Source organism: Corvus moneduloides, chromosome 17 (genome assembly GCF_009650955.1).
Source record: "Corvus moneduloides isolate bCorMon1 chromosome 17, bCorMon1.pri, whole genome shotgun sequence".
Lineage (NCBI taxonomy): Eukaryota > Metazoa > Chordata > Aves > Passeriformes > Corvidae > Corvus > Corvus moneduloides.
The window spans coordinates 1,910,673-1,934,590 of record NC_045492.1 but is presented as its reverse complement, the minus strand read 5'-3'; the positions used below and the strand labels follow the sequence as shown (position 1 = coordinate 1,934,590).

General features: G+C 43.0%; 1 protein-coding gene across 4 annotated transcripts in view; it reads left to right on the top strand.

Annotated features, from left to right (window-relative positions):
- Nucleotides 1–23,918, top strand: part of ASIP (agouti signaling protein) — a 37,927-nt gene that overhangs the window by 9,864 nt on the left and 4,145 nt on the right. For 3 of the 4 annotated variants that reach the window (XM_032127472.1, XM_032127473.1, XM_032127474.1), the window contains exons 2-3: nt 20,861–21,057; nt 23,608–23,669. In XM_032127472.1, the coding sequence (XP_031983363.1) occupies nt 20,883–21,057; nt 23,608–23,669 (237 nt within the window). In that variant the 5' untranslated portion in view covers nt 20,861–20,882. Of the gene's footprint in view, nt 1–13,490; nt 13,571–20,860; nt 21,058–23,607; nt 23,670–23,918 lie in introns of all 4 variants that reach the window. The other variant, XM_032127475.1, reaches the window with a different exon arrangement.

Below are 23,918 nucleotides of genomic sequence, written 5' to 3'. Positions count from 1 at the left end.
AGGATTTTGCCAGCTTAAATATGGATTTTTTTTCTTTAGCACTCCCTTCAATCTGTTACACACAGACACAGAAGGAGAGATACACACATGAATTAGCCCCCAGTATTTTGCAGACTAAACACCTACTAAAACCCTCGACTAAATAATTAACACCTTGTTAATTAAGAGTGCATGCTCATGGAGGATGTTTGCATAGAAGAAATATTAACTTTCTTATTTTTAACATATGACCAACCTTCCTTTTAAAAAGCAAATTTAATGGAAAAAAACCCTGAACCTGAGTGGAATAGTCTTATTTTTTTTCTTTTCAAATCACACAATTTCAAATTTCTTTCCTTGGGTGGTTAAACTTTAATATACTTAGTGCAAATTAAATAAAATTTCAGTGATTAGGAAAGAGAAGGCAGCACTCCCTGCAGGGAACACTCACTACACCTTTTCCATTTGCTTCTCTCTGCATTTTGAAATGCTCACACCATTAAAAAAACAACCTAGGATAATGAGAAAGGCATTACATTACAGATAGTATTGAATTAAGCATTTCAAATCCATTCAACATTATAATTTTATCTGTTTAGCAAAATATAAAATATGGGGTTTGTCCTGACAGTAGAAATATCCCAGTTAAAAATGTCTGGGTGTGCACACCAGCATCTTCCTATCTCCCAGCAGAGCAAAACATTAAATTAATCTTGCCATGAACTTTTCAAAAATGCCCATAACTGAGGCATTTCCTGCACCAGTGAAAAGAAGCCCTAGAAGGCTGCTCGGAGCAGCTGCAGGTCCCAGGTCCAGCTGCTCATGGCAGCAGGGATGTTCTTTTGGGGGAACACTCTGGGAAGGCACAGCTGACAGAGACATCCATGGTTTTTGTGGGTGGGAATGTACTTGGTTAAAAGCAAAATTAAGAAAGTGGCCCATTCCCAGTGGGGAACCACCCAGTGGCCCATAGTGAATCATCAGATGTAGAGATATATAATATGTTCCTACATATTTTATATATATATATATATATAAAAATAATATCTACTTATAGATTATTTAAGATTCACTCTGAGCTTTTAATCATTTATATGTTGAATTTCAAAGCTTGTTCTTTCAGTATATTCCTTAGATTTTGAAATGGGCTGCTTCAATAGGTCTGACTCAATACCTGACACTCTGGATGTAACTTATTTTCCATGATCTAAAGTGGTTTCAGAGATATCAAAATGTAAGATAAAGAAAAATTTAATTAAAAATATTTTTTTTTAATGAAAAATAAAATTTTTTAAAAGTTAAAAAAAAAAAAGAAAAACACTTTGACATAAATAAGTAGAGAGGTAGGTCAAGTTGGTGGGAAAACCATAGTGGTAGTGCCATAACTGTAAAAGCAACATCTTTGTCTCCACGACTGTATGTCTCCAAAATTCCAGAGCTGAAGTGAACATCCACACTCCTGGCACAGCTTCAGAGACTGGTAAGATCCTAAATAAAACTGAAGTTCTAGTCATTAGCTAGTCCATAACAAAGACAATGATGTAATTTCCAGCAATTTTCACTTACAAGCGGTATTTCTTAGAAAAATCAAGTTTCTGTAGTAGAAAAGCCAAAGACAGAAATTCTAAAGTATGGTTGTTACTGAACCAGAACAGTCCAAATCCTGGAAATGTTTTGGACCTGTCTTCTACTTCTGGCAGCTTCATCTCATCAGAGCTTTGTCATCTTGCTTGAAAACCCATTTTTCACCCCATTCTCATTCTAATCCTGCCAAGCACACTCAGGAACTGAGACACTCTCCATTCTTCCTTTGGAATTCCAGGAACTGAGCTTTGGGGGCTCTTTTTAGACCACTGAAACCCAGGCATGGTGCCCTACATGTGGCTCCTCCTCTCAAGTACTTTCACCCTGAGTAAAGCTGTGATAACTTCAGTGTCAGAAAGAGAAAATGTGTGGGTAACATGGGCTCACCAGGTGAACCAGACAGATTTCTGTCTGGCCACGGGGTCGGCAGCAGATCCATTTCGCACATGTCTAATTGGCGTGCCATGGATCTCACTCGAGGACACATTTCAAAAATGGGTGACAGATATAGGGAAAATCAATGAGGAAGTGGAGCAACAAATGCAAAGCAAAAGAAACCGGGGCGAGTGCTTAGGTTGTTGGTCTAGTTATTGGCACTCCTTGCAGCAAATCCGTATTATTGCCAATTTAGCAAAAAATGCAACCTTGCCTCTTCAAGAGCTACAGCTTTATGGGTCCCTCTTTCCCAGTACTCTTGTTAACGTAACACCACGGACCAACTGTTCCAATGTGGTGCCTCCAATGCAATATGCCAGTGGGTCTGGGGTTTTCTCCTATGGAGATCCTTGGGAGGACTACCAGGTACGACAAGGCATGGTCTCCTTTCCATGGAAACAGAATGTATCAGGACACTCCATCCAAGCTGGAACGTGCCGGCCATGCTGGGAGGAGCTGAGTCTACTGACACAACCGGAGGAAAGATTTCACCTCCTGGAGTGTTTTTGATATGCGGAGATAGAGCATGGAATGGGATTCCACATAGTCCAATTGGGGGGGTCCTTGCTACCTGGGAAAGCTAACTATGTTTGCCCCTTCTATACAAGCATGGAAAAACATTACAGCATCAGAAAGTTGGAAAAATAGGATGTGAAATAGATACCAGCGTAGTGTTTCCACGTTTGATAAAGATTGTAATGATAAGGTAAACAGTATGAGTTTGAGTGCATTTATACCATTGGCTATTTTTAACCCAGGGGGTGCTGCAGCTCATGGCTATAACAATCTGAAAAAGTTGGCCTGTTGGTCAGAAAAGGAATTTAATAGGACTTCCCATATATTAATGAGCTTTTAACTGATGTAGATAGCATTAGGCATGCTGTACTACAAAATCGAGCTGTGACTGATTTTTTATTGCTAGCTCACGGCCATGGTTGCGAAGAGTTTGAAGGTATGTGTTGTATGAATCTATCAGACCATTCCCAGAGTATCCATCGACAGCTCTCAGAACTGCAAGATGCTTTTCAGAAGATACAGATCCATACAGACAGCTTCTCTGAGTGGCTGTCCTCGCTTGGTCTGACAGGGTGGTTAGGAAACCTGGTTCAAGAAGGATTACGTCTGCTAGCTACACTAGTAATTGTAGCAATAATAATTTGTTGTGGTTTTGGGTGCATACGGAAAGCTTTAGAGAAAGTTGTTCATCGAGCTTGGCTTATGCAAGAAGAAAAAGGAGGAATTGTAGAGAAATGGCTGAGTGAACAGGGACACGTCTACGTGCACAATCCAGGCTATATTAGTGAACTGTCCTTGACTAGGGAAAAAAGAGAAGAGCAATGCTGATGTGGCAAGCCGACAGGATGTTGGGGAGGGGGATGCTGACCATAGAAAGAGAAAGATTTATGTTAGTTAGTCGTGTGCATATTAATCTGTAACCAATCGCTCGCTATTAAAGGCCGCGTGAACAGTAGCTGTACCCCAATAGTATGGAGCTTGCTTATGAGTGCTTGGGGAATTAGGGTATAACTATGGGACTGACAGTAGAATAAATGGAGTTCCATCATATCTCTGTGAGAAGCGTGGTTCATCCCGACAGATCTCTGGCTATTCACAGCCACACTGATCTCAAACATATATTCCCCCTCCTATTGAAGTTGCTCCAATTTTCCCCTTTGAGAGCTCCATTAGCACTTTTGACAGCAATGTAACACTGTGAGCTCATTTCCACCACAATCCCAAACCCTTTTGCACTCCTGCTTCCCAGAACAGCATTTCTCATCCCAAATGCACAACATACATTCTTTTCCTTAGGTGTTTGTCCATCGTTACTTCATTCTTAGAATGTTTGTTGTTCTCCTATGGGCAGCTAGTCCATTAATTTATGTCACTTCCAGACATTTGTCTTCATCCTTACTTCCCACTTCTACACATGGATTTCCCTCCTTCCCTGGAAAAGCTGTGCCTCACAGTGCTTTGTAGAGACAGTCCAGATCTCCCACTGATCTTGCACAGATACCCAAGACTGCTCCAATGTCTTCCTTCCATATGGGACATGACATCTGAGTCCCTGATCCCAGGATTTTCCACATACAGACAAGAGCAATGCAAATAGTCTTATTTTCTATTTCCTCATTTCTGGGGGGGCACATGAGTACAACAGATAAACTTTGCAGCTACTCCATGCAAATCCAATGGTTCCAAGTGTTCTTACTTGTCTGTGCCACAGTCAGGATAACACAGCCTTGCCAGGATGTGGAAGGAATGTCCAGAAAGCTCTTTTTCTCCCCATCCACAGCCAGGAAGGTCTTCCCCCCCCCGCCACTCAGCACTCTCAGCCGGGACAGGCCAACATGTGTCACCAATATGCAAGTGGCGTTCTCAAGAAGAAATTGCGTTTACAAACCAATGTTAATATGCCAGACCTTCTCACTAAGGATGCCAAGGACACAGGCAGGAAAAAGAATGAGATATTTAGAAACTCCGTTACACATGGAACACAAAGACTTTCATCATTCTCTTAAATTTAACCCCTTAGTCATAGCCCCTTCAAGTTTCCCTTCAGCATGTCTGTCTGCCATTAGCTAAGCAGGAATTCCTCCCTTCTCCATGGCATCCAACGGAAGCAGGGAGCCCCTGGGGGGCACCTTCCAGCTCTCCCCCAGCAACCTGATCCTGGGGTACAGCTGTGCTGTATCAGAGCCAGCCCCATCACCTGGAGCAGGGAAAAGACACTCAGGGCCCCAACAAGTTCAGGATACAACATCCTGGATTGATCACCGCAAGCAGCACAGCTGCACCCCATCTCCTGGGCATGTACAACTCAGTGGGAACCTCTGCCGCCACCACAGCTCCTGTTCCTCACTCTGCTTCCCACCCTCTGCCAACAGGTATCACATGGACCTCAGCACCTCTCCCGGCTCTGCCCTCTGACTGACAAGCAAGTTGCTTTAAATTGATCAGCATGAAAAGCCAGACAGGAAATTAATTTTGTCTTTACCACCAGATATAAATTGACCATTGTTCTTACTTACCACATTAACACCGTGGCCAGAAGGATTGCTGTTGCCCAGAGGATTTCAGAGGCAAATCCACCATCAGCCTCCACCAGTCACAGACCAAATACTCTATTAAAAAAAAAAAACTTTACCTTTTAGGTGACTTGATTGTAACATAAAAGCCCATTTGTTTCTGAATGTACAAATAGAACAAAGTCCAAAACAACAGAGGCTTCAAAGGGAACACCAACAGGAAATCTCCCACAGCCATGCCTGTAAAGCCTGTATCTAGTCATGCATTGGAAGAGAGGAGAAGGACATGTCAAAAAAGCAATGTCTCTTAGTCAAAGCCACGTGCAAGTTCTTACAAGACAGCAAAGGAATAAGGATTTAAAATAGGGGTTTCTCTAGACAGTGAAAATGGAGCAGCAATAGCTTGACAACTTCCTCTTTCATACAATGTTCAAAGGCACTTCCCTGGTTTCCCTTCTTCACATGCTCACCTTCCTGGAGACAGTTCCATAGAACTGGAAATCATTATAACTTAGATTTCCCCCAACTGAGCTAGAAAGACTTAAATATGCAAAAAAAATGAGGAACAGGGGAGAGCACTTGAAGAATGCTTTCAAAAAAATACCCTAAATCTCAGTATGAAGGCAAGAGCACATTTTCAAACAATCAAAGAGTCCTGTCCCTCAGCTCCAAACAACCCTAGGACCACGAAAACATGTCATTTTAATAGACAAAATATTATAAGAGGTTGATGGTATTAAAACAGAATGCTAGAATTACTTAAAAACAGGAAACAAAATTATACTCTTTGGAGACAGATTAAATTCCAAGCTGTCCCTTGAAGGAATGCTAAATAGCCATCTTAAATTAGGTGCTAACTGTTAAGCTGGTGAAGCTGGGTAAGAAGCTCCTTTTCAGTAAGACAGGGAGTAGCCAGGTAATTATGACTAACTTAATGACCCTGTGGATAATTAAGTTATTGTGTGGGCACTGGCTTGACTCAGATCCTAGCAAAATTTTGGAGTGGAAAATAGAGAACTTGATTAAAGATGACTAGAGTGGAGTAAGGAGATTATTTGGCACAGTCAAGGTCACTAAAGGAGCACTACCCCTGCCTCTAATGAAAACTTAGGAAGCTGAACAGGAGAGCTATGTGGATAACCAAAGAACTGGAAGAGAAATCATTTCTATTTAGTAATTCTACAGGTTCAACCTGTTTACCCGAGCTGGGAGATTATTAGGAAGTTGCTTGCTCATCCAAGCACCTCTCAGGAGGGGAAAAAAGAAAGTAAATGCATTTCCCACAGTGAAGAAGAAGGTTTAGAAGGATTCAGTTCCTAGAAATTGAAATAAGACAAATTTACAGCAATGAATTACCAGAGATGTCATCACTTGGTTCAACTAAGCCTGAAGTACTGAAATCCAGGCAGGACCTCCGGCCTGTCCTGGAAGAAATCAGACCATGTGATCCCAATGGTCTTGTTTGCTTTTGCAAGCTGCAGCTTCATTACAACTTTTCTCCCTCCAAGGTATTTAGCAGCACATTGTTAATCCAGACTTGTTCTGGGGATTTCAGGCTACTTTCTCAAGGTTCCTCTAAATTACGGGTTCAGTAGTGTGGAAAAAAGAGGTTCACTTTTGAAAAATTTAAAAAAAGTTTAATAAAAGGGACAATTAGGAGACAATAGCAAAAAGGGTGTTACGGTCGCGTGCTTTGGCAGAGCCAAAGGCACACCTCTACATCCAAAAGATCGGCTTTAAAAATACATCTCTTATTGCACATTCATCACAATCATGAATGATTCATAAAGTCTTTGGAGTTTCTGTGTATCATCCCATCAGCCTTATCTTCTCCTTGGCTCCATTCCGTCTCTGCTCCCTCCATAAATTCTTCTCTCTGGTTTCTGGTGTTCTTCTTCTCTGGTAAGATATTCCAGGAACGTGAACAGGCTTTCTCTGCCTATCTTTTCTAAATTGACTACATAAACAATAGACATTCTATATCACGTATTACATTACAGAACCTAGGTAAAGTTTTTCTAACATTATGTACCATGCGAAAAGCCAGCATCACAATACATTCATAACAGTAGTCACTTCTAAAGCCTTTGCAAACACAGTAATCAGCACAATAGCTCTGGTACAGGCCACATCCCTGAAACCATTTGCAAGAGCCGCATCATTCATCCCCATCCCTGCAAACAGGCTTTAGAATTACTGATTCCCTGGGCCTTTTCCACCTGGGTAGAACACAGCTCGCACCAGAGTTACTTCTTTAGATGTTAGTCTTTCTCTTATTAATCTATTTCTAGTTTGGAGATTCACTCCATCCTCAGTTGTGGCATGACATCTGTATGAAAAGTGAGACAAGGATCCAACCCTTGATGGTGCTTTGTATCCACCATCACACTGGATAGTTCCTGGGAGGGTGCGGTTTTGTCTGGTTTGGGGGCTCTTTTTGCATCTGAGTTAGTTTTGCATATGAGAAGTGTCAGGGCAGACTGACTGACAGACATCTAACTCATTCCTAATTCTCCCCGACTTTGGAGACTGAATAATTATCTCCAGGCAAGGATTGTAGTGCTTTCCTACCCTGCACATGGCAAAGGTTTCCCTTACATCTCATCTGAACCTTTTCTCCTGTAATTCAAACCTCTGCTTGTTCTGTCCATCCTGAACAAAGAATGGAGCATCTGAGCAGGGATGGCTCCAAGTGGGCAGTAGGAGAGAGGAGAACAAGCAGAGTCATTTAGCCTGAGTTGTAGAGGCTGTGATGGACAAGTTTTACTTCTAAGAGGACTCTTCCTTTTCAGTCTTACCACAGTTATCTCTGAAAGCCAGTGAGTCTTGGCTCCTCGCTGCCATAAAGTGCGATTCCCACCTTTTTTTACCTGGAATTTGAGCTATGATGGCACATAGAGAGAGAGAACTCAGCTGAAGATCCTCCAGAAGGAAATTTGTTTTCTTCATTTTCAGCCTATCCAAGCTCAAGTGGTTTTGGTCTGAACAGTCTGACATATGCCTAATTACAGGGGGCTTGATAAACCAGTGTAGCTGTGAGAGAAAAATACACACAGGGTGGTTCAAAAGAGTCTGTGCTGAGCTGTCCCCCCCTCACATACACACAGAGAATTAAAAACGGTTGCATTTGTATTTATTTACACAATAATGTATACAGCATCTGTAAATCAGCAGTTTTAAATATATGCAAGCCCAATTATGCCTGTCACTGCATATTCCTGCGCATGGCAAATCTTTTTTATATTGTTTGACCTTCCTAACTGCTCTGCAGGCATCAAGGAGCCCCACACAGTTGGAGGTCATAGGAAGGATTGATGCAAAAAAAGGGAACTTTTGCCAGGTGGGGTATAAGGAAGCTGGGCGTAAAGCGCAGGATCACTGGAGATGTTGCTGGATCACCTTTTATCTCAGGCAATTATTATTCTTTGCTGGCATTTATTCTGACTTACACACATTTTTGCTCCACATGGGTGACCAAAACTGGACATGGTTCTCTAAATGAAGGCCAGTATGTGCATAGAATATTAAATGCTTTCATATTGCAGTTACAAAATACTTCTCTAGACACACCCTGGAATTCAATTTCCTTTTTATACACTGCTGCATCATGTTCTCGCTCTTGGTTATGCTGCGAACAATACAGCCAGTTCATCTATAATTCGAAATCCAGAAGTCATTACCTTCAGAAATGGTTTTTTGCTCTCAAGCTTAAGTGTTTGAATGTGGCCTCTGCACTGTTGCATCTCATCAAGTTTCACTGCTTCATTCTTCAGGATTATCCAGCTGGAGATGCTGAGGACAAGGTAGGGAAGCAATAAAAGTGCAAAGGAAAAAGAACTAAATACATGGCAGGCAAGAGAAAATTGCCTAGAGGGAATTCTGTCAAAAGTAACAAGGCACAGTGGATGGTTGAAAATGAAAGAAAACAGAAAATCGAAATAAAAGGAGCAAGAAGGGTAGATTGAGTTCAGAAAGTTAAAAAAAGGTTAAAATTGCACAGAAACAGCATATTGCATCAAACACTACAGAATTCTCTCTGGTGCACTTCTCTCTGTACAACAAACACAATTCATTTTAGTGAACTGATTGTGGGGTTGGTACAGAGGAACTAGAGAAGAGACAGTGCCTCTTGGACCAGGCCCCTGTTACTTGGGAATGACAAAAATATACACAAAAGACCAGACAGAGTCTGGGAGAAAGAACTAAAGGAATGAGAATGAGCTGAGAGAAGCCCTCCAACACCACTTGCCAGTTTGACTTTGGTCAATAGTATTTTACAGGCTTCAATTTAAAGGGAAAAAGAAGCAGAAATCTGGATCTAATGCACTGGCATCCCATAGCAATCCTAATCCCAGAAATTCATGTCCTTTTTTTTTCTGCTTGAAAACAAGTGCAGATGACACCATTTTATACAGATGAAAAAGGATTTAAACCCATTTTATTAAAAGGGAAAGCTGAGTTCTTTCAGCCACCTGGCCACAGCAGGGAGGAATTTGGTGTGCTGCCATCCCACCATGCTCCGAGCGAGGGTCTCGCACAGGCAGCAGGAATGTCCCTCTCTGGCAGCATATGGGCACATGGATGAAATCCCTGACTGGAAGGAGTGTAAGCACCAAGCTTCACTTGCAGCTCTTCCTCCAGGGTCATTCCTGGGAAGCCTAAGGGAAATTATATAGGCTGGAGGAAAACATTAGCTGGTAGTTTTAAGTAGAGGCATTAGAGGAAAACTGTAAAAAGAGCCTCAACTGTTACACTTAAAAGAAAAAAGACTTGGACCTGATTTTGTTTGAAAGTCTGAAAAAAATTGTTTTTCAGCTACAGACATGGCTGTCTCCATAGACAGCACATGGATCAGTTCTAACCACACCTAGTTTATATTTAGACCCAAGCACAACAACTGAGTGCTTTGCATTTTTTTTTAAAACGAGCCAAAATGCAAAGGCAGGACCTGAAATAATGAATGAAATGTGAGACTGGAACACTCTTGGAACCTGCTTTCCACAACCATGGGCAGCTTTTTATGAGCAAATCAGAAAAGAGAAGTTAGAATGAATGATGCCCAGAAATAAGTACACAAATGGGACAATCCAATAGTGACATTTATCCTGTCTCTTGAATAACAAAAAATAGATATATGGAGGGGTGGAATCAATAATCATTGACTCATAACTAAGGGATCATGTTCAGAACAAACACAACAGCTCTTGTGGCTTGTGTAAACGCATTTGTGCAATGATTACTGTAGTTACGTGTAAAGGTTAATCTGAATTCCTGATTCAATGTCAAAACCCAGTGGGATTAGCACTGTACTACTCATGGCTTCCAGAACAGCCAAGTTTGGCAGAGCTGGAGTGCTGGGGTAATTATAATGATTTACCAAAATATGAATATCGATCTAATATCGATATCCAACTGAAACGGACAAAAACTCTCTAACAGTTTCAAACATACCTCTTTGTCCATGGTTCCGGCAGGTGCTGGTCTCTCCCTGGGGTGTCAGAGGATCAAGGAGCCCCCTCTCCCCAAAAGTGTGGGGCAGGCGCCCAAGGGGGGTCCCCAGACCCCTGACCCCACAGCCAGATTGAGCAGGGTCCCGCCTGGGGCACCAAAATGATTTACCAAAATATGCATACCGATCTAATATCGATATTCAACTGAGACAGACAAAAACTCTCTAACAGTTTAGAGTTAGAAAGTGCATGTTTTATTTGGCACCGGGCACTGCGTGGGATAGCTCCCTAAGACACAGGGCCCCGATCCAAGCAAACATGATACCTTTTATTCCCAAAAATTATGAATATCCAAAATACAAATGAATATTCATGACATTAACACCTCCCATTCTCCGCTTCATATGGAAATGAGCTTACATGTCATTAAGCATGCGTAGTGTGTATCCTGAATGGAGTCGGTGGTCTCAAATTGAGTCAGTGGTCCCAAGAAAGATGAAGTAACTCATCTTCCTCATTTTGACCTTTTTGCTTCTCTGAACTTTAACAATCCTAATTACTTTAGTGACCTGTAAGTTTCTTCTTGCGTGACTTTTGGACAGGTTACCACAAAGGGAGGAAATTGGTAATTGTCCTTGTTCCCTACACCAACTTATCAATGTTTCTACTCCTCGTTCTAAGCACAGCTAAGCAAACATGCAAATGACAGATCATCAGTTATTTGGTAATCAGTTACTAACATGTAAAACCCTATTTCAGGTCCAGCTCTCCTAACTATTTTAATTAACTCTCACTGGGCCCAAATTCTTTCCTATTCCACCCATTCCAACACAGCTAGCCTATAACTAAAATCTTTATGTTTCTTCTAAATCTATATTTCAATAACCCCAGTGATCTGCACTAATGAAACACAAACCCTGCAGAGAGGTGTCCATTCAAGCACTGGGGTTGGCAGTGGCCATGACACTTCTCTCTGGGCAGTGCAGTGGTATTTATATATCCTGCATCTCACTGTGCTGCAGAAAAGAGGAAAACTGAGAGTATATTGAGGGTTTCCTACTACGATCAGTAGCAGATGGGGATACATGGGATATCTCCCAAAGGGAAAAGCCATGTGTACTGAACCTGCACTGAAGGTCAAATGGAAGGGAGGGATGTGCACACAGAGACTTCCCTTACTGGGAAATAGCCTTCCCCTCTCCTGGCAAAGTCACTGGAGGTGAAAAGATTAGAAAACAAAACATTTGGAAACTGAGCTTCATGAGCAATCCCAGAGAAACCCTTCACCTCAGCCTGAGGGCAGGCTGTATAAAACAACCTGGTTGGGTCCTCCTCCAGCAACAGGAACTGTGCCACAACTGCCAAGTGGAACTTGAGTAAAATATGAATAGATCCAAATGCTGAGGAAAACATATTCCGTGGTGTAGAATCATAAAATCATAGAATCACAGAATAGTTTGGGTTGAAAGAGACCTTAGAGATGATCCAGGTCCACCCCCTGCCATGGGCAAGGACACCTCCCACTAGACCAGGTTGCTCCAAACCCTGTCCAAACTGACCTTGGACACTTCTAGGAATGGGGCATCCATGTCCTTGCAAAATTAGTAATTCCTTTCATTTTTATTCATATTTGGATGTGCTCAAGAATTTGCTTTTTACAATTGGATTTGAAGAGCATGAAAATTTAATCCCCAAATGGTCTAAGAACTAAGACCAGAACACGACAGGGGAACAGAAACATGCTGTTTTTTCCCTTCTCATGCTTCCAAGGATCCACCTCAACACATAAAGGGCAGACCCCACCCTAACCCAGCTGGAATTGAGCATGTGTTGAGTGTATTTCTAATCTGCAGAGTCACATTTCTACATTAAGGTCTCACTCAACTTTCCGCTTATTTTAATACTGTGAAAAACAAAGGCAGATGTGCTGGGTGGGGATGGCAAAGAGCTGTCCGGGGGGGCATGGGAAAGGGGATTGAGGAGTTCAGGTATCCACCCAAACACCAAAAGCTCCTGCAAGTTCTGGCTCTGTCATTTTTCTCTCAGAGGTGTATGGCAGGTCCACGCCAAAAAGGGACACTGAGATTATCAGCCCAGTCCCCCAGCACTGAGTGAAACTGAAATTCAGTGAGATTCAGGTCAGAATCCAAGCAGAGGCACCAGGTTTCTTCTCTGGGGACACTTTGCTTGCATCAATTTCAATTTAAATTATTTTGTTTGAGGAGGAGGAGCAGCTATTTCTTTGGTTTTCCTCATGTGTTTTCACATCTTTACAGCCCTGAAAAGGCATCTATCTTTGCAGTGCATTCTGTGCAGTCAGTCCTGAGCTGTTGTTAGGAAACTTATAAGGCAGAGGAGCCCCTATGGCTGGGCCAGCAGAGCTCTGCCTGGAGCACTGCTGATTCCCATTTGTCTTAGGGGGATCCATTCCTTTCCCTCCACGTGCCCCTTAACACAGCATTTCCCTTTTTGCTGCTATTCCTTTGCTGAAACCTGATGGTTGAGGTGGGATTGCTCTGCAGACTGGATAGGACGGTTCTAGGTGACCATGGAATTCCCTCAGGAGATCCCCAGTCATCCCATTAACTTCCATGTTTCATTTCCCAAATTTTTCAGTCTCTCACCCTCTAAAAATCTCAACACCTTTCAAGGCAGCAGCTTTTTTCCTTGCATTCCCTTTTTTCCCTGTCCTCTCCTATGGTTTAGTGGGCATGGTGGTGTTTGGTCAAAGGCTGGACTTGGTGATCTTGGAGTTCTTTCCCAGCCTTAATGATTCCAGGATCCTTTCCAAAGCAGAAGCTCAGCAGCCCAGTGTAGGTGAAGATTTACTGAGTGCTGTAAAATGGTTTTCTGTATTTTATAGGTCTTTGTTTGCCTACTTTAACATCTCATTCTTCCAAGCAGCTGTTTTCAGCTCTTTATAAAGATGCCGATTTATTTATGAGTCGGTCTGAAGTTGTCAGAAAATCTGTCTAAGAAAATTTCAACTTGTCCCTTCTGGTGTTCATGGCAGACTTTTCGTGTGGGATGTCTCACACTCTTCACTCTGTTGTGGATGAAGATAAATCTCTGAACAGAGTGAAACCAGCTGTGGTAAGAAATCAGTTCTCCTCACAAGTGTTGAATATAGTCGGGTGCTTCCAGACAAACCAAATTTCCATGAAGACTTAATATGACACCACAAAAAAATTGACTAAAACTAGGAAGAAGTTGTTTCCCACCATCTGTCACTTTCCAAATTTACAGTCAGGAAAAATGCTTGTGAAAGGCAACAATTGGGGTAAAGATTAAAATTCCTTATTTACATATTGAATATAATAATCCAAAGCAGAGAGGCAATGGTACAGAAAAGGGTACTGTGATCTCTGTTGACAGTCAACAAACTTTCAAAGTGTCTGCCTTTGTTTTGGTTTTAAATAGAATTCTGTCATTCCCTTGACAATCAAGACCACTGCAACATGTTAACAATTTCCTTACACGACTTGCTAAACTGCAGCTAAAGTTCACTGCTTAAATTTCATCGCTGGGCAAGACTAAGTCTCCAAAAATTTAAAAATCGTATTTTAAAGTTCTCCTCACACATTTTAACATTGAGGAAATGGGAACCCTCTCAAGATTCCACTATTAAAGCTATTTACTTCTAAATTGTTAGGGGCTCAAAAGGAAAATAAACTTTTAAATTTAAGTGCTCAGAAAGAAACAGATGTGAAGATAGCTAGAGGTATGGAAAATAGTTCGATTGCTTTCATCAGCCTTTGATGAGTCCCAGAAGGGAAATAATGGGCAAAATGGAAAAGTAAACCTCTCTTTGGTGCCAGAAAGAGAAAACAAACTTAGGGAAGGGTTTTGCTATACGATGCAAAAGAGGAAACCCAAGATGTGTTGGGTTGACCCTGAGTTGATGGACAGTCTTTAAGACCAATTACGCTTCTCACAATTTACATATTTAAACCGCACAGAAAGGCGGGACTTCCCCTTTTGGTCGGAGCTCGCCTGCTGGAAGGGGGGGGGGGGGCTCCGAGCCTCCCGGCCCCGCTGGGCCGGGCCGGGGCCACTGCCCCTTTCCCCCTTTCTCAGCACCACGGCACGGACCCTGGGTCGCTGGGGGGGACTGTCCCAGAGCCGCAGGCAGCTCAAACCAGCCATGGACTGCTCACAGCTAAACCCATCCAGCGCAGCTTCTGGGGACAGGCGGGTCCCTCTCCTCTCCATGCGGAGCCGGCGGAGCCAGCGGGAGCCGGCAGAGCCTCCTGTCTGCAGCCAGCACACTTCATGCTGAACTGAAGAGGACACCGTGCAGCCAGCAGCACAAAGGGAGCGAGGCTTTCCCCACCGTCAAGCCCGAACAAGAACACCCTTCAACATGGCGGTTTCAGAGTCAGAGAGAAAGAGAAGTGAGTCACGTGGGACGGAGCTGGAAATGGCGACAGGAGAGAAGAGGGCGGTGCCGCGATTCTGGCGCGCAGCTTAAAAGAAACCTTCTTGCATGCCGTGGTAAGAAACCGTAATACCACAAACTGTTTGTCTCTTTAATCCATTTGAAGAACATGGGGGGATGGAGTATCCTCGTGTGCCTATGAAGTTTGTGAAGAGTGCCTATGTCAGGCTATATAGAAGTAGTGAGAGGCTGTTAGAGACTTGTGGCGAAGAAAAGCCTCTGTGTGCAGGCCAAAATAACTTATCCTTAAAAGGATGAATAACCCCATGTGATGGCCCATGTTTTGTAGTATGAAAGAACTGTGAAATTCTTCATGGGAGAGATGTTCTACACACAGCAGACTGTTTGTTTCCGGGCGGGTGTGCTGTTGGTAGCAGTTTGGGAACCACGTGCAACTGAAGGAAAACCTTTTCTTCCTTAAGCATAAGAGAAAAGACTTTTTCAAGAACTGCAACACTGACTAACATCCCATGTTCTGTTATCCCTTGTGTGAGCTGGATAAAAGGAGAGAAGTGCTGGAAAGGGGGGGGGGGGGGGGGGGGGGGAATTTACTTTAATTTTGTTTTGTTGTTTTCTCTTTACTTTTAATTCTGTTAGTAATAAAGCTCTTTCATTGTACTGCAACTGGTTAAGGTTTGTGCCTGCTTTGCTTTTCTCCTAATTCTTATCTCACAGAAGAAAAATAAGTAAATAATGGATATTTTGAATCAAAACCACTACATTTAATTGGTGTTTCTGCCCGGTTTCGAACTCAACCCGCTACATCAATGGTGGAGAATGCGGGCAATTAATGAGCGCTGTGAGATGAAGATTAATTAGGAGAAAATAATAAGCAGAGCAAGTAGAAAGTTATAACATTAAGTAGAATAATAGAAGAAATTTGCTTTGTAGTAGTGGTAAAAATTCTAGGGGTGGAGGTTTATGGAATTTGTTTTCTTTTAGCTCTGGTTTTGCTATTTTAAGTAACTTTTGGATATGTAAATTTTAAGAAGCGAGGGGTGGAATGTGTTGGGTTGACCCTGAGTTGATGGACAGTCTTTAAGACCAATTACGCTTCTCACAATTTACATATTTAAACCGCACAGAAAGGCGGGACTTCCCCTTTTGGTCGGAGCTCGCCTGCTGGAAGGGGGGGGGGGGCTCCGAGCCTCCCGGCCCCGCTGGGCCGGGCCGGGGCCACTGCCCCTTTCCCCCTTTCTCAGCACCACGGCACGGACCCTGGGTCGCTGGGGGGGACTGTCCCAGAGCCGCAGGCAGCTCAAACCAGCCATGGACTGCTCACAGCTAAACCCATCCAGCGCAGCTTCTGGGGACAGGCGGGTCCCTCTCCTCTCCATGCGGAGCCGGCGGAGCCAGCGGGAGCCGGCAGAGCCTCCTGTCTGCAGCCAGCACACTTCATGCTGAACTGAAGAGGACACCGTGCAGCCAGCAGCACAAAGGGAGCGAGGCTTTCCCCACCGTCAAGCCCGAACAAGAACACCCTTCAACATGGCGGTTTCAGAGTCAGAGAGAAAGAGAAGTGAGTCACGTGGGACGGAGCTGGAAATGGCGACAGGAGAGAAGAGGGCGGTGCCGCGATTCTGGCGCGCAGCTTAAAAGAAACCTTCTTGCATGCCGTGGTAAGAAACCGTAATACCACAAACTGTTTGTCTCTTTAATCCATTTGAAGAACATGGGGGGATGGAGTATCCTCGTGTGCCTATGAAGTTTGTGAAGAGTGCCTATGTCAGGCTATATAGAAGTAGTGAGAGGCTGTTAGAGACTTGTGGCGAAGAAAAGCCTCTGTGTGCAGGCCAAAATAACTTATCCTTAAAAGGATGAATAACCCCATGTGATGGCCCATGTTTTGTAGTATGAAAGAACTGTGAAATTCTTCATGGGAGAGATGTTCTACACACAGCAGACTGTTTGTTTCCGGGCGGGTGTGCTGTTGGTAGCAGTTTGGGAACCACGTGCAACTGAAGGAAAACCTTTTCTTCCTTAAGCATAAGAGAAAAGACTTTTTCAAGAACTGCAACACTGACTAACATCCCATGTTCTGTTATCCCTTGTGTGAGCTGGATAAAAGGAGAGAAGTGCTGGAAAGGGGGGGGGGGGGGGGGGGGAATTTACTTTAATTTTGTTTTGTTGTTTTCTCTTTACTTTTAATTCTGTTAGTAATAAAGCTCTTTCATTGTACTGCAACTGGTTAAGGTTTGTGCCTGCTTTGCTTTTCTCCTAATTCTTATCTCACAGAAGAAAAATAAGTAAATAATGGATATTTTGAATCAAAACCACTACACAAGATTAGTCATAGAATCATGGAATATCCTGAGGTTGGAGGGACTCAGAAGGATCATCCAGTCCAACCCCTGGCCCTGTACAGGACACCCCAACAATCCCACCCTGTGCATCCCTGAGAGTGTTATCCAAACACTCCTCGAGCTCTGGCAGCTTTGGGGCCATGAACACCTTTTTGCTTCACTTCTGATTCCACTTTCTTCCTCCTTCCCTCCTCCATGAACTCAGCTGCTCACACCTCACAGATCCTACTGCTCCAGGGAGCGTTGCTTTTCCAGCCAGTGGATAGAATTTTGCAGATCAAATGCTTATTCACCAATGTATGCAATTTCCAGGTTCAAACACTCACCCCAGGGCTGTACAATCCCTACCACCCAAGTGCTTGTGGCTAAAAACCCCCACGTGCACCAGGGTTCAAAACGAGCCAGGTTTACATTTCCACCCCATCCATCATTCAGGTGTTGCTGTTTGAAATGAAGAGATGTCAGCTGTAAAATCTTACTGTTTGCTCCAACTAAATCATATCCATTGGCAATTTTGCTGAGATAAAGACAATGAAGTACAATGAAAACAGCATGCTGGGGTGGAAGCTTGTTTAAACAGTACATTGGGGCATGACAACGTGGTGTCCATCAGGCAGCTTTGTGACAGCCAACACTCCAGGTGGGCAGCACATGCTGACCTGAACAGCACAGGAATCTTAGGAATCTCACAGAGCATATCCTGTAACGAATGTTACTTAATGTTCCTTAAAAATGTTGCTTAAAAAAGCAAAATCTGCAGCATGAACACCACTATGTGCAAAGCAAAACAGCTTCCAGCTCACCAGCTTGCTCTCTTCACTCCAGCTCAGGCAAAAGAAAGAATTAGAGCCCAAATGTCTCCATCTACCTGCCACAGACAAGCCCTGTGTCACAGAAACATGGAATAGATGGGGTTGGAAGTAACCTTTAAAGGTTATTTAGTCCAACTCCCCTGCCATGAGCAGGGACATCTGCATCTAAACCAGGTTACTTAAAGACCCCTCCAACCTGACCTCAAATGTTTCCTGGGATGGGGCATCAGGGCCTTCCTGGATAACCTGTGCCAGTGTTTTACCACCCTCACTGTAAAAAATTTCTTTCTTCCCTATAAGCCTAGATCTGAAAAATCAGCAAACTTAAATGTTAAGCAGGCTAAGATTTTTAGGCAATATATTATATTTGACCAACTGTATATTTGGAAAACATAGACAAGCTTTTGGGCACACAAGTAATTATTTATTTATTTTATGACTTGTAAACATATACCTCTAGAATATGAACATCACCAGGGATACTCAGGTTGGTAAAACCAGTTACATGAAAAGAAGTTCTAATTGCGACCTGAACATTATGACCTAAATGGTTATTTACACATGTAGGTGTGTGTTAGGGCAGTCTTTAGGAAGCATCAAGAAATCTCAGGGAGGTTTGGACATCTTTTGTGAAAGGAGATGGGAAAAAGCCAGTAAAAGGGCAACTCTTCCGAAGATAAGAAAAAGATCAGGGTAGGGTCCTGACCTAGCAAATATTTTCACATACTCCCATTATAAATGGACAATTGCCATGGGCAAGGGCTGAGCTTCTGTACAAGAGTTTGCAAGATGAGAGTAGGTAGAGAATTAATACACACGTGTCACCTTGATTCTTTACTAAACTGCAATAGCTGAAAATTCAAGCCCACAATTTTACCATCACAACAAAAAATTCTCATGGCAGGACTTGTTCCTTTCGGTTACTGGAATTTCTAGACAAAACAAACAAGAGGCACCTTCTCCTCTAGTAGGTGATTCAGGATCAAATCAAAGGCTCATCACGTCTCACATTACAAAATTTGAATCAACTCATTCAAAAGAGACTCCTACACACAGCCATGGCTCTGACCTAGCCAGGGTCTGAACTTTCACATCTGCTTTGAATGACTCCAGATGTGCAGCATTTCAAGTCCACACACAGCAGCACTTCCTCCCCAGAGGTTAATCCTCCCCTGTAAAACTCCAGGGTCACACACATCCCTTTCAGTTTCAGCTCATTCGGATATATAAACCACAAAGGATCCAGCATATGCTTCCCTGCAAATCCCAATGGAGCCCAAACAGATCCAGGAATGAATCATGGACTGTCAGAATGGTTTGGGCTGGGGGAGACCTTAAAGCCATCCAGTTCCAACATGGGCAGGGACACCTTCCACTAGCCCAGGCTGCTCCAAGCCCCGTCCAACCTGGCCTTGGACACTTCCAGGGATCCAGGGGCAGCCACAGCTTCTCTGGGCACCCTGTACCAGGGCCTCCCCATCCTCTGAGTAAAGAACTTTTAATCTCCAATCTAAATCTCTCTCTTTTAGTTTTAAACCATTCGGCCTTGTCCTATCACTCTCTGTCTGGGTAAAAAGTTGCTCTCCCTCTTTTTGATAACGGCTGAAGGGGTTCTCATGTCTCCCCGGAGCCTTCTCTTCTCCAGACTGAACCTTCCAAGCTCCCAGCCCAGCTCCAGAGCAGAGGTGAACATCCTCATGGCACAGCTACAGCCACCAGTGGAAGCAGCCTCGATGCCCCCAGCACTGATTTGTTACATGAGCATGGCCTGCAGAACAGACAAGTTTAGCATTGATCCCAAGCACTTGGAATTAGAAGCATTAATACTGATCATCTCCCAGGGAAGAGTGGGTCAGTGGGGTTATAAAAGCAAGTGCAGAACAGACTCAGTGTAGCAGCAGTGACCAGATTGAAACCCTCCCAATGCAGAAACTTTTCATCTTTTAACTCCCCAGTAATGAAGTCATTGCAACCAGATGAATGGCCCAAAACATTTGGTTTCACTCACTCTGTTTACTGCTATGAGTAGCTTTTCACTGACACAAAGCCACCCACAAATCTGGAGGCTGGCAGCTCCCATAACTCTGACACTGAAGATAACTGATGCACATGGAAATATAAATCAGCTTTGAAATACAAGAAAGAACAAGAAAAGGAGTCCAGGCTGGTGACACACACTGTGTACCCTGCAGGGACTGTCATCTCAGGTGAATGGCCACGCTCCACAGCTCAGATGCCTCCATAAGTATCCTAAATCCCAGGCTTCACCACATCTTGGAAGTTATTCAGTGCATAATCCCAAGGCACATAAACACGTTACAGCATTGGGCCTTTTATAACTCACATGAGTCACGTCTGCGATTTATATGGGATTACAGCACCCACTTGGAGGTGTAATAAGGTATTACTTCATGATTTATTTTTAAGAGAAGAAAATTAACAGGAAACACAATTTGTGGGCAGCTTTAAATTGTCATTATTTTTCTATGTTTTCTAGCACAAGTTTGTAAACAAGACTTTCTGAGAGAAATTTGATGATGTGATTGAGTTTCTGCCCTCGGCCATACAATAACCATTGTAAAGCTCAGATGGGAGGACCCTCACGTCTTAGGGGGAAATAAACCTTCTGAGGAAAGAATCAGGAAAAAGACCATCTCGGGGAGTTCTGTTTGACTTAGCATTTTTCCACTCCTACAACTACAATCTTAGGTATTGCAGTACGAGAAGCAAAGTGCTGGAAATGAAATAATTGTCAGAGATTTGTTGCTAAAGCTGCACAACCTGACAGAAAACCATTGCTGAGATTCATACCCCTGCATCACTTCTACAGGTTTTCACTGACTTTGGTTTTCATGACAATGGAATTTTTCCTCCCCACGATGGAAAGAAAGAACCTCTTCCTCAGCCTCCTGCTCTGCTGCAGCCTGTTCAGAGCTGCTGATTCCCACTTGGTCATTGAGGAGAAGACAGAATGTGACTTGTCCAGCAAAATGGACCTCTCAGATCTTCCACCCATCTCCATAGTAGGTGAGTAAAACTTGCCCTTCAGCGCCAAATTAACAAGATTTGCAGGAAACACTGCTGTTGATTATTCTGGATTATTTGGATAACTTTGCTTAACGCCCTTCATAGGGTGCAGAACTGTCACGGCTGCAGCACCCAAGAATGACAATGTGATAAACCTCAATTTAGAGGAAAGAAAAAAAAAAAATCAGACAATTTATTTTAGTTTTACAGGTTTTGCTTCCGCTCCTATCACACTATTAGACTTTATATTGAAGAGAAGTGTTTTTCTGCTAATATGGGCTGTCGTGTTTCTGTTGTTTGGTATCATGTCACAACCTTCCCAAAAGCGTCTCCAAGGAGGCCTCTCGGTGCAGCTGGCACATTGCACACACCCAGGGATCGCCAGCGAAACAGTCCGACGAAGAAGGAGCCAGAGAGTTTTCACATAAGGGTTTTACAGGAGAGCTTTAATGCATCCACACTTGTGTAAGGTCTCAGAGAAGTCCCGGGGCAGAGCAATGGGGGGCCCAGGGTAAGGGAACTGATTGAGAAACTCTGAGGGGGTATCAACGGAGCCAACCAGGGGGGCAGAACTGGGGTACCTGAACAGAACAGAACAGAGCATTCTGGGGGAAGCCTTTCAGTCACCATAAGCTGGAAAAGGACTGAGGACTTATCCCAGCATAGGACTCCTTTCGTTCCTTGTCCAGCAGGCCCACCGGCCTCCACAACGGGCAATAATCTTCCTTTGAAAATCTTATGCACATGAGAAAAAAAGAACGCAATGTGAGGGTTTTAAGGGTCTGCTCTCGTGGTAGAGAAATCAACAGTATTAACAGGAATTAATATAACCTCAGTTTACCTGGTCTTTAAACAGGGGAAGAAAAGAGCACCGCAAGGGAGAGCCAGGGGTCATTTATTTATCTATCCAAGACAGGACCATGGTTACTGGCAGATGACCACCTGTCCTGTTTGGGAAGAACCTCTTTAGGGTGATGCTTAACTCTTTTCTTCGCAAAATTCTTTCCTCATGTCGGCCTTAGCTCTTTCAGTGTAATTTACAGCAACTTCTCCTTTCAAGAAACTCACAGGTGTTTGGAGATCGTCAGCTACAGAACATCCATAACTGTGTCAAAATGCTAATAATTAAAAAAATAAAGCTTCTCTTGTTTAGCTCCTTTCTGCAGGCTTTTACAGCTTTAGTTTAAAGCACTCTGGTTCTTACCTTGTTTCCTGTATTTTCTCCATGCTCTTACCCAGGAGAAATATCTTTAAGGAGAAACAGTTCCCCACACGTGCATTTTCAAAGAAATCTGAACCTCTGAATCCTGACTTAACTCAGTGTTGTTTAACTGGGAGTTTAGCAAAGCTTATGCTGTTCTGCAGCCTCCCAAGCTGTACCATTTCATGGTCCTTAAGATCCTTGATGCCTTCACTCTCACGATTCCAAAAACATTTTTACCCCAATTAAAATCAGAGATATAAAATACAATGCCTTCAACTGATTTCTCCATCTTCTCACAGAAGTGAGCCCATGGCAGATGGGCTGAGCTGTGACACATTTCTCCCCACTGCTTCTTAGAGATGCATAACCCTAACTTATAACAATACAAGATAAATAAATGAAACCCCCCAAACCAGCTCAAAATATTTATTCTTCATTCTACAACTCTACAAATCTTAACAATTAGTAAATATTCAAAAATATATTGATAGAGGATCCTGGAATAGATAAGGAGCCACCATTCAGCAGTGGGGATATGGATGTTTTCTATCCCAATCATCCATTACATATAGGTTAGTCCTAATTACAAAACTCACACACACAGAATAAAGGTACCAAAAATACCACAACAGGTTGGGGAGCTGGGAAGTGTCTCACACTTTAACAGTCTTGCTGTGTTAGAGCCCAAGACAAGCCCCAGTCATGGAATTTACATTTTAGTTATAAATATCTAAAAATAGATATGGTTACAAATATATTTAGAAAGCAAAGTTACAAGCACATGAATGAAACACCTTTGCAAGTAACATTATGTAAAACGAGCCTGTGGGTGGAGAGGGAGCAAAGCACTGCAGAATGAAAGGTGCAGAATCACAGATGCAGAGTTTATGCTCAGCATAAATCAGCAGTTTTTGCTCGTGGAAAGCAGCCTACACTTGTTAATTCCTTCCAAAATTATGCATGTAGCACCACATTTTAACAGAAAAAATTATGTAATTCTAAAGATTTTTCCTACTTTTGTCCATGTGACTACTGTGCATGAGCACCCCAGTCTTTTTCAGAGACCTTTAATTTTATTTCTCTGAAATAATTCCTTGTTTGCATCTACCAAACAATGTGTAAAAAATCCCTTCTAAAATACAAATACCAGTTGCTCTTCTGCTTTGTACAAGCAGCAGTGACAGAGTTCAGACACTCTGAATTGAGATGAACATCACTGCAAAACATGCAGCAATGAGGTGGCAATACAGGTTATCTGCCTCCTCTCACACAAAAATAGGACTATCTCGGTGAAATAACATTCTGTAAAATTGATTTCATATTTTGCTGTGCTATTCTCATTGAAGATGTAACTAGAAGATCCCAGAAAGTCAGCAGGAAAGAGGCAGAGTACAGGAAATCTTCCCAGGTAGGTGGTTGTTCAGAAAACTTTGTTGGATTAGAACAGTTTGCTACTTCTTTGCTACTTCCCTCAGTGCATTCATTTGCAAGGCTTTTACTGCCATTCCCTGATTTAAATCATTTACGTACAGTTTAAAGCTCTAAATATTGTAAAAATAGATGCAAAACAATAATGGTGGAAAGAAAATTAGAAGTTGTGGCTGCCCCATCCCTGGCAGTGTTCAAGGCCACGTTGGATGGGCCTTGGATCAACCTG